Below are 12119 nucleotides of genomic sequence, written 5' to 3' on the forward strand. Positions count from 1 at the left end.
AGAAACCAAAGGTTAAAAACATTTTTTCCCAATGTTATGAGATTGCTAACAGCCTTATAAAGAAAAAGAAGCTTTTCTAGGGGTTTGTATAGTGTTGAAAAGTTTATTTTATGTATTTAATTTTATTAAATATTACACAATATATTTTTATTAAACTGTAGTGTAAATCTGTATAAATAGTTGAATCTTAATCAAGTATAATTTTTTAAACTTACATTCCTGAACACTTGGCAAAAGATTCTCTATTTTCTTCTGAATCATTAGGATAATGTGTATGAACATACAGCACATTATCTAGTCTATTCCAACAATACAAAAACCATCCAATGTCCAAAGAATAGAACCAATCCAACAATTATTTCAAAAAGTTATCTTTGAATGATAGTGCTGAATTGTAATTGAACTTGTAGTATACACGTACAAGATAAAAACTGGCTGGGGAAATTAAAATTCTTTGCAAAGTGTCATTTTTGAAGTCAAAGTTGTCGATCACTTTTTTGGCATATATGTGAAGTGACATTGGCATTACTTTTCCATGCAACAACCTATACAGTATTTTGGGAAGGAGGTAGTAAAGTTAGTTTTATTCAAGAGGATTTTGGTGGTAATTAGAGTCAACTAAAAATAAATTTTGATAAAAAGGAAGAGAAAAATAACCAGCAAACATACACTGGTATTATTTAAAAACTTCCATTAATGCTTATTAGATTTTTGTTGGAAAAAGATTTCATGGAGGGTGTTTATAAGTGTACTCAACTTACACAATTTAGAGGGTTTCAGTTGTGGCCCTACAGATGAACTTTTAGACCAACATACTAAAAAGAAGCCTGAATGGTAACTATTTGCTTAAAAAAAAAAAAAAAACCAAAAACCCTAACCAAAACCTCAGATATCTTCGGTCTCTTTAGAACAACACTGTTTTGTAGTAGTAGGATATTAAATTTTGGGTTGCTTGTAACTTAGTATTTTCTACACATCTGAAATGTGTTTACATAACTGATGTTTGGGAAAATATAATTTAAAATGGAGGTGAAATAAAAATGGAATGATCTATGTCCAAAGCCTCAATGTAACGAAGAACAATTAGGTGCAGTGTAGGGTCCATTCACATATCTGTTTACACAATTGTAAGAAATAAAAATAAAACTGAGCTGTCTAAAAATATTCAACAAGTATCAACATTCATTTCATGCAGTGTACTGTGGGATTCCACATGTGAATTAAACTATGTGCCTTTTTCCAAAGTAACAGCACATTTTGTGTAACAGTGGAGACTTGTTTACATATGGTTTTGTAAAATGTGCCAAGTGTATTTAGAGTACCGTATATCAATGTTGTGGTATACATCTGAAATGATGGTAGTGGCTAATTTTACAGTTTTGTGATTATAAAGCAAATAAAAGTAGCAAACCTTAGTTACTGGTTGTCATAAAACTATGTCATAGACAGATCAAAAAGCAAGTAGTTAGTAAGCAAAACATTATCTCTGCTTTCATTATTTCTTATTCTCTAGGAGAGCTGTCAGTTACACTCACTCCCATTTAGCTTATGGAGATCTATTATCAAGGTAGTTCTAATTAAAAGTTCAGTTTCTATGTGTGACATACTCTAATAGAACGAGTTACCTGTCATTTCCGATGCTGTACAAAACAGCACAGGCAACGCTTGGTTGGGGCTAAAACTAAAGGTCATCAAAAATTCTCTAATTGCACATGTCTAACTGGCTATATACAGGAATGGGCCCCAAATCCCCAGACAAGGAACCATTCTTCAGCAGATAGAATTAATTTTCTTAAGAGAACTAACTAGTCAACAGGACTTCTATTGCTCACAGTCTGGGAATAAAAGATGGACATTGAGGAGTATGAAAAATGCCAACTAAGAAAGCAAAATAAGTTAATTAAAAATGATTCTAATATTTCAGGTTGGTAAGACCTGAAAAGGGTACATTCCTAATTACTTACCAGAACAAAAAGATGCACATATAAAATATGTTTACGTATCATAATTATGTTATAAGCAAAATACCTCTCTCCCCATGACTGTACTTGGAACAAAAGTGGGTATCACATATGTAATTGGTTAAAAAATTGTGTTGAGTAAAGTACAAGAAGTTCATGATGAGGCAGCAGTGCACGTGTCTTTTCTCAGAGAGATGAGTGTACATATTAAATGGATGTTTCTGTCAACATGAAATAAATGGGCTCTGAATTCAATACTATGCCTATTTGCATTTGTTTCGGACACTGGGGCAATTGGAAATTTTTAAATGAGTTATTTCATCTTGGCCACACATATTTCCTTCTGGACTCTCCTGCATGTGGGCGTTTGGATTTGTTTATTCCATGGTCTTAGGTTTCATACAATCTGATAATTAAAATTTGATCTCTTTAATGAGCAGCACAGTTAAGACAAAGGTTGAGGCAAAAGACAGTTACACATCTGAATCACCATGTTCACTGTCAATATATGACTCGGTACAAAAAGATTAGTGAATATTTATTAGCTGCTGCATGATTTTGTGATTACAATATCTAACTTCTAATAATAAAAGGTTAAGGATAATCTGAGGGGCAGATACCAATATAAGTTTTTAATTAAGAATAGGATATTTCTTATGTCTATAATAGCATAATATTAAAAGTGAAGATTGAGGTTAGGGGGAATGATGCAAAGCTTTTGAAGTCTTTTGGATAAACTCTTTAGATACTAACATTCAGAACAGAAAAAAAAACCAGGCTATTTGTAGCCAAACATCTAGTATTTAGGAGTCCCTCCCCTGTTACAAAATGTCATCATCTTGAAACCATAGGAATCTATCTGCATAACTCAATTAAGAGTTAAGGAATATAAATATCATGCAAGATTAGTATTTGGAGGCCAAGCAAATTAAGAATTAAATTACAAATGTCCTGAATCCAAAGATTACATGGCTTATCTGAAAATGTTAAAATTTCACTTTTATTGATTTGGGTTAAATAATACCTTAGAAAAATTAAGCTAAATATTCTCCTTACTTGTGTACAATGGAGGTATACATAAATCCTCCAAGACTTCCTAGATTTAGACAGTAATATATTGTACATATTAAAAAAAAACTTTTAAGCAGCTTAAAAATGATAGCTTTATTTAAAGAAATCAGACTTTATAAATGTTTGTTTTCATGACAAAATTCTAGTAGGAAGCAATCTCTGAAATATGCAATGCCTACCAATTCTCTAGATGTCACAAAAATAAAAATATTCTTGTTTTCTGTGGTAGTCTTTATTATTCTTATTTTTTAGCTATTGATAACATAGCACGGCAGCAAAGATTACACATCAGTAATGTAATGTATTATAATTTTTCCCTCTGGAACCTCATGTCATATAGCTTAGGTTAAATGAATTGTTGCTTTACCCTCTTCTCGAATATAGAACGGCAGTCCCCTTCACCCAGTATATATAAAAAACATTGCACTACATTAAATCTGTATTTTACATATATCATTAGCAGCATTATATAAATAAGGTTTAAGGGGCGGGCCAGGTGGCTCAGCGAGTAAGAGCACCGGCTCCAGTGTTGGGATGACCTGGAGACCGAATCCCGGGCTCAGACACTCAGCACCACACCCAGAAATAACTGGCCGTGTGACCTTGAGCAAGTTACTTAACCTGGATTGCTTAAAAATAAATAAATAAATAGATAAGGTTTAATCTAGGCTTTCCACAGTCAATGCTCTACATGGTCAAATACTTTCAAAACTTGCATGGATTTTCAGGAACCCAAAGTTTTCTGTTATTTCTACAGTTCCCTTAAACCAGGCAGAGATCTGATGGAATTCTTTGATGTCAATTAAAACTACCATGGTATTACCATAATCATAATCACTGGAGACCCACAGCCCTGTTGGTCATTGATGGTAAGCTATTTTTAGAAGCCAAAATTTAGTAACTGTATAGGACAGAATTTCATTTTGAATTTTAAATTAGAGTAATTTATAATACATGTGAACTTTTAAGGAAATTTGTGTCTGCAACAGTATATGTTTTTAGATTACAGAACAGTCCTTTTAAAAAATTGGAATATCTTTTTCACACACTTGGCTAACAAAGAATCTCATGTCCTTAAACACCTTGCAATTATTAGAAGTTTCATGAAATGACAGCAATTGTTCATTGTGAGAATGAAGTAGCAGTCTATAGATTTGTGTTTCCCCTTTTCCTTCTCCCAGATTGTTGCCTTATTAGGTTAAAAACAATCATCTTGCATTTGTATACTTTCCTTTTAAATGTTCTCCTCTACACAATATTTTCCTCACATCAATCCTGTGAGGTAGATAGGGTAGGTATTATAAACCCATTTTACAGATGGGGAAACTGAGGCACAGAGAGGTTATGTGACTTGCCTAAGGTCATAGAACTTATTAGTTGAAATGCTTGGACTAAAACTCAGGTTTCAATTCCTGGGCCAGTGCCTTTTTCACTAGATCATTCCAATTTCCTCTGGCCTTAGAAGCTATCATACACAAACTATTTGTAAATTATTAACTTGTTTTATAGTCAGTTTAATTTCCATTATATTCTAAAAACCAATTCTCTTGTCAAGTACCTACCTACAGGGAAGAAAATATACATATCTGATTTCTATGTATACAAAAACTAAAACATTCTAAATATTTTAAGAGAGAGCAAGGGAGGGAAGGGGGAGGGAGAGAGAGACTGGGGGGGAAGAGGGAGGAAAGGGAGACAGGGAGAGGAGAGGGAGAGAAGGAGCAGGACAGAGGTGGGGAGAGAGAAAGAGGGAGAGAGAGAGACAGACAGACAGAGAGAGAGAATGAATACATATACATTGCCCATCAATTACATGGTAGTGAGGATGGATAATCTGAATCCCAAATTACCTCAATTTCCTTTTCAGAAAAGTGGCCCCAATTCTATTTATCTATATTATATAAAAGCAATATGAATGAGAACACCCATTCCACTGATCTAAAAGCAATTTTGTGATATGGGAGACAGGCAATGGATCAAACATGTTTTTATACAACACTCTTCCCTAAAGCCTTCTTCAGTATAAACTGTTTCTAAAACAAAACACAATTACCAACCCAAGTGCTTTACAGTCTTCTGAAACTTGACATCCTTTTACACATTTTGTTTTCTGCAGGATAAAGATTTTTAACTGTCTAAATATTTAGAACTTTAAATGCTTTTTAGCAGATACACCAATCTATAAGATTTGAAAGGTTAAATATCAAAGATCTATTAGTTATATTTTTCATAACTTTAAAATTCTTAAATTGACAGGCAAAAAATGTTAGTGACCTGGCCAGAAATTTTTGACCAAATGCATCAAATTGTATCTATTACTTTCTAGATTTCAACAGTGCGTGTTCTTCAAAGGAAGCACCAAACTGGGTCTTAACAATGCCACAATTCAACTGTACAACTTTTGAAAAGAACATTTTTAAAAAACAAAAGCATAGAAAGCAAGCAACATCATATATAATAATATCTTTACTAAATCATCATAGACAAAATAAAAGCCACAGTGTTTGCTTTCATGTAATGTTTGGCCAACCCTTGGCCCCCCCCCCCCAAAAAAAAACCCCAATCCAAATCCACCTCCAACATATATCATCCATTGTTTCCTTACCCCCCCCTCCACCCCCATGAAAACATCCTATAACCAATTTGAGACAAAAAGAAATGTAACATGATTAAAAATTTCAAAACCTGTTGCCTCAATGATTGCTGTGTTATCAGTTTGGGCATGCAGCAAATTCATAACTATCACCATGATAAATATCACCAAAATAAAAATAAAACATTTTAAGAATTCAGACAGTATACTTTTTAACACTAATTCAGAAACAAAAAGGAAAACAACATCAACACGAAATGTTAAGTTTCCATAATAGAAAAAGTTAAGAAATAAATTAGTAAAAATAAATTCCCAGTATTAACCTCCAAAACACATTATAATACAATCCAAATCAACCAACTTAGCCAAGTCAAATGGTCATACTTTTTGCTGGAAAAAAAAAATTTTTTTTTGCTGTTAAGACAGGCAAATAAATGTGGAGAAGCAGGTCATACATATTCTAAGAGTGTTTAAATGGGGGTGTATTTGATGTATTTTAGTAAGTGTAATTTTTTTCCCCGCAATTGTTTGGAAGGTTAAATAGGCAGTCTACTACAGAATCTCTGAGGAGTCAAACAATTCATCTGACATGCTGTCAAAAGGCTGAGTCTCCATCAGTTCGCAGATTTCGCTCTCGAGGTCTTCTTCAGCATCTTCTGTAGCCACTTTTTTGGTTTGATATAAAGAGAGAGTTTCGAGTTCTAGATCTTCAATCCCTGCTCTGTAGTGTATCATGAGAAGTGTTAGAGCTTGCAGTCTCTCACCTGATTTAGTCAAGGCAGTTGAAAGGAGGGCTTTTTTCTTCAAGTCGGTTGCCTCTTTCTCTTCTCTAGCAATGGAATTGTTGTGTTCCAGTTCCTGGTCAATCTCATTCTGCAGTTTATCTAACATGAATTCTAGCTTCTGGAATCTTTCCTCATTAGGCAAGCCCCTATAAAGGTCACGACCAATTTCTTTAACTGCAATGAAGACACTGTCATCTAGGCCTCCTTCTTTCCTTGCCAATTTGATTCCTGTGTTGTTTACCCGCTTGGAAGGGCTATTTGGACCACAAATCTCTGTATCGCTGCCTTCGTTATCAGAAGTATTTGGTGTTTGCTTGGGGGAGGGTTCTGCCAGTTCAGCAATTTGTTCAGTTTGGTTCCTTCTAACACTCTGACGCAAGTTTAAGATACGAGAGCTAGTGTTCCATAAATGTCGTGTTATACCTGTACTTTTACCAATTGATTTATTAGAAGAAGACATTCCTAACATATTTTCTTGTCCTTCTATCCGAAAATTTTTCAAGAGTCGGTCCACTCGCTTCTCAGGTCCTACACAAAGTGGAGTTTCAGCAAAGCATTTTTCTTGACATTTTTTGTGGCAAACATAAGCACAAAATATGCACTGGGAAGCTGCTTTAGTCCAAACCTTCTTCTTACAGTAGTCACACCATGTTGGATTCTGGAACTGAGTGTCTTGGAAACAATGTTTATTTTCTGCAAAATTCATCTGTCCAACAAAATATTCATCTTTATTAGGGTCAGGAACATCCTCTATCAAATTGCTTTCTTTTACCTTATCTATAAGATTCATGTATTCTTCATGTTCTCCTTCTTTCAAATATTTGAAATGTACAGTAATATCACCAAAGCAAAATTTTTCATTGAATCCCTTTTGCATACTCAGATTTCGCAATGCAGTTCTAGTAACCATAGCTTTAGGTTTAGGAGGATTCAATCTGAATTTTGTAAGATAATCCCAGTTCGAAGTAGCTAAACACCCTAAAGCAATCTCTTCCAGTTTTATACTAACATGTCCTAAGCAGATGAGACCACCTACCTTGAAAGTATCTCTGCACCACAGTGCAACATTCAGGTACTTATGGCATCCTTCTATGTCAAATATGCAAGTTCCCTTCTTTCTTGTCCATTTACCTACTTTATGATGATAAGGAATTTCTGCTGATTCCCATGTTTGGTCATCTGCACTGTCCTTATTAGCACTTTCCGAAACTGGGTCTTTTACCACTTCTTGCTTTAGCATCGATGTCTTAGATGTGGATGTGTCTTCTGTAAGATTAATATTTGTTATTGACTTTTCTGAGAGTTTCTCTAATTGTGGAAGAGAAGGTGCTTTCTCTGTTTTTTCAACAGGTGTATCTAATTCTGCCTGGCTTTGAGTATCAGTAGATGGTGGAACAGATTTCATCTGTGGCCTTGGTGACACAGAAGGTCTAAGAGATGTTTGTGATGTTTTTGTTGACTGCTGTGCTGGGTCTGAAGCTTCAGAGACCTTAGGTGTTGCTATTTTGAGTGAATCTTTGTTTACAAGATTTCGTGGTGTCACATAACTTGATGATTTACGATTTAATATTGGTGAGATAGATCCACTAGACTTAAGAATCTGTGCTGATCTATGTTTGGGACTCGAACTTACTGATGCAACCTCATCTTTCGACTCATTTTGTACCTTGACGTCGCATGCCAAATCTTCAAATTCTAAATCTATATCTTTGTTATCAACATCCACTACAAGGCTACTTATGTCTTCTTCATAATTTTGTTGACATAAATTTGGCAGAAAACTATTATCTTCCAATGGTGTGAAACTGTCCTGCAGCACTGGTCCTTGATTACTCTGACCAACGGGCCTTTCATAATATACCATCACTCTGTCACCTGCTTGCTTGATGAGCTTTAACACTTGGATTGTAGATGTGATTTTAACTCCTATTTAAGACAGAAACAAAACAAATAACCTCAGTAAGTTACTGCCATAAGAATTATTTAAATCTGCAGTAAATGTCAGTCAACTTTTAGTTTATTTGCACTGATGGGGGGATGCATGTGCTGGGATAATTAAATAAAATTTATTTGACTTTGGGGTAGATTTTCCTGAAATGGTAGATTTAGTGCCATTGTATCTAATATCAACATGCAAATAAGCAACAGTTGAGAATGTATACTCTTTCAAACCAAAAAACACACTCAGAATTATTTTACTTCTTAAAATATATTGAAAGCAAGGGACAAGTGGCCAAAGGATATGAACAAAAAATTCTCAAAAGAGTAACACACTATTAACCATCATGTGAAAAGTTTGCTCTAAATCACTAACAATAAGAAAAACACACATCAAAACATCTCTTGGGAAAAAAAAACCATCTCTTGAGGTTTTATATGAAACCCAGAATGTTGGCAAATATCACAAAAGATGGGAATAGTGTTGGAGAGGCTGTGGGAAGACAATCACACCAATACACTGTGGCAGAGCTGTGCTGGTAGGACCATTTTAGAAAAGAACATGAAATCTAGAGGTAGGATAGTGTAATGGACAGAGCTGGTCAATGGACTAGGTTCAAATCCTACCTCTGACAGATGCTGGTTATGTGGCCCTATACAAGTAACTTAAACTCCCACTACCCCAGATAATACTTTAAAACCATAAGTTGAAGGGAAGATGACTTTCTTTGGTAAAATGGTTTGTTTTTTTTTTTTTTTAAAGCAATTGGGGTTAAGTAACTTGCTCAAGGTTACACAGCCAGTTATTTCTAGGTGTGGTGCTGAGTATCTGAGCCCAGATTTGATCCAGGTCATCCCGACACTGGAGCCGGTGCTCTTACTCGCTGAGCCACCTGGCCGCCCCAAATGTACATACTTCACAGCGTGTTTTTTTTTTTTTTAAGCAATTGGGGTTAAGTAACTTGCTCAAGGTTACACGGCCAGGTGTTTCTGGGTGGGTGCTAAGTGTTTGAGCCCGGGATTCGATCTCCAGGTCTTCTCAACACTGGAGCTGGTGCTCTTACTCGCTGTGCTACCTGGCTGCCCCTTTGGTTTTTTTTTTTTTAACTGGCTATGCCAAGAAAATCTAGGTCTGTTCCAAAAACAGACTAAATTGACCCAGAGATCCCATTGCTAGGCATACATAGGAAGACAGAGGCGGGAAGAAATGTGTCATAAACAACAAAGTATCTACAGTAGAGCTTTTAGGAGTAGCAAAGAATTGGACACTGAGTAGGTGCTGTAGAGAATAGCTAAACAAACGGTGGTACGTAAATATAATGTAATGTGTGTGACATAAGAAATAATATGAAGAGCTGAGAAAAACATAGGAAACTAAGTGAACTTATAAAGTAAACAGAACTCAAAAAAACATTGACAATGACTACAACAGACAAAGGAAAATAAAAGGAAGAAACTGAATGTGTAATTGTAATGATCAAGATTGTTCCTTATAGAGATGGGAAAACCTTCCCTTCTCTGAAGATATGAAGGATTGAGGGTGTCGAATATTGCATATATAGTCATACCAGCCTGACACGTGTGTGTATGTGTGTGTGTGTGTGTGTGTGTGTGTGTGTGTGTGTGTTAGTACTGCTAAGGGAGGGTAAGGGCACAATGCAGAGGACTGAGCTCCCGAAGGCAAGTTACCATCTGTGCGGTCCAAGAGAAGGTGGCTGGTAATTGTTGTATTGGTATCTGATATGTAATTTGTGTTTTGTGGTTTGAAAGAGTATAAATTCTCCACTGTTTGCTTATCTGTATTTTGATATTAGATACAACGGCACTGAATCTATGATTTCAGAAATTGGTCATTGGTATTTAAACCAGGAAGGGTAAAGGACAAGAAGCTATCCCTTTGGTGGAGGGATACTTCATGGGCTCTGAGAGAGATGAAGAGTAACTTACCTGGAAAAAAAGGGTTAACAAGGTATCATGGACTGGATTTAACTTTCAAAACCAGTTTGATGAAGCAAATATAAAATAAAGTGTAGTTTGCTTAAAAGATAAATTAGTCCCTTCTTGTCATTAGGCCTTACTCTGCTTAGTACCACTGCTTAAACAAAATAATTTATTTTCTTTATTGGTAGGAGAAAAGTAGCAGAAAGGTTTAGAAAAATTGGGCAAACAGGTACTTGAACAAGGTGACACCTTCTTCCTCCTAGCTTTCTGTTGTTTACATTAGTGTCGCAGGGCCACTCTGAATAGGCCACAGGAATAGAGCATCTCTCTAGTGTGTGGGGAGTGGAGAGAAGTGAATGGGTTTGAATCTTGGCTCTGCCATTCGTGACCTAACTGACTTTGAAAGGCAAGTCCCCAGATCCCTCTGAACTTAAATTTTCTCATGTGTAAACTGAGGGAGTTGGACTTAATGATCCCTATGTTATAGGATATGGTCACCAGAGCTCTTTAGACAAGTCATACTCAAGTTTTAACTTTTGTCAAGTCAAGCTACACACTTTAGGCCTTTAGCAGATGTTTTCATATGAAAGTATGGGCTAAACTCTGATTCATTAGGTAAAAATTCAACAAGATGATTAATAGTCACTGAATAAGATTATAAATAAGGAAAATGAGATAATTTCTAAATTAGATAACTTGTACTTCCTGATATGAATAACATGGTATTCATTCATTGCTATGGCAAATACAGTATTAGCATATAAGTTCCTTGAGGAAGGGACCAATTTAACTTTATATTTTTCTCAGCAACTAGTACAGAATGTTAAATTTAATAATGCTAATAAATAAATATTAGCTAAATTAATGTCTCTACATACATATACATGGTACTCCAAGATGACCTATGTGAATGTTATGTTATTTTGCATCTTCTGCTAAATGGTTAGTCTGGGAACAGAGCTGAGGCCTAGAGCCAAGAGGTGCTGTACCCATTTATTCTCCTCATAGAAAGACAACTGCCTTATTCTCCCATATATTAGTGGTGGTGGTGGCAGCCAGCAGCAATAGCAATTATAATACCTTGCATTTGCATAGCATTTTTATATTGGTAGTTGGATATATTCTCATTAAGTTTATTGGCAGGAAGAGAGTTATGGGGGTGGGGTGGGCGTGCCAAGTCTGGGGCGGGGGGTAGGGAGAGAGAGAGAGAGAGAGGATAGGAGGAAAATGATACTACAGGAGAAAAAAATTGTGTAGTCAAAAGCTGATGAGGTGAAAAGGTGGGAAGGCAGGGAGTTGTGATAGTGTGAATATCAATCCATTGGCTTAAAAACCTCACTAGTTTAAAAGTTACTTTTCTAAGTCAAACTCATTTAAGTGCATTGTAAAGAACAGCAGAAATTACCTCCAATGGCTATAAGTCTGTCTCCCCGCTGAAGATCTGCAAGTGAGGCAGGGGAATTGGGTGCCACAGTCTCAATTACGACATGTCCACCATATCCATCAGATGACTGAACCAGGCGAAGTGTAAGTCCAACGCTTTGTAAGTTTCCTTTCACTAACTCAGCCTTGATAAAGAGAAAATGTTCAAGAATGAGTATTGATACAATGAACTTATTAGTAATAATTCATGTTCACACAGCACTCCAACCTTCTGTAGCAGGGAATACAAGAGGAATTATCCCATTTGCAGATGAAGAAACTGGGTTTCTGTACAGAGCTTTAAATACCTGGAATTTCTGATTGCAACTCCAGTATTTTGAGGCAGGACAAAGTCGTGTGTGTGCGTGTGTGTGTGTGTGTGTGTGCACGCACGCATGTGCAGGAATG

General features: G+C 35.8%; 1 protein-coding gene across 2 annotated transcripts in view; it reads right to left on the bottom strand.

Annotated features, from left to right (window-relative positions):
* Positions 1 to 83: 83 nt before the first annotated feature.
* PDZD8 (PDZ domain containing 8) overlaps positions 84 to 12119 on the bottom strand; it is a 110234-nt gene continuing 98198 nt past the window's right edge. For both annotated transcript variants that reach the window (XM_069099045.1, XM_069099044.1), the window contains 2 exons: positions 11695 to 11857; positions 84 to 8336 (listed from right to left, as the gene is read on the bottom strand). In XM_069099045.1, coding sequence (XP_068955146.1) covers positions 6178 to 8336; positions 11695 to 11857 — 2322 coding nt within the window. In that variant the 3' untranslated portion in view covers positions 84 to 6177. The remainder of the gene's footprint in view (positions 8337 to 11694; positions 11858 to 12119) is intronic.

The sequence above is a fragment of the Petaurus breviceps genome, unplaced genomic scaffold (genome assembly GCF_028583685.1).
Source record: "Petaurus breviceps papuanus isolate PSGF00001 unplaced genomic scaffold, PetGlider_PUasm1.0 37, whole genome shotgun sequence".
Lineage (NCBI taxonomy): Eukaryota > Metazoa > Chordata > Mammalia > Diprotodontia > Petauridae > Petaurus > Petaurus breviceps.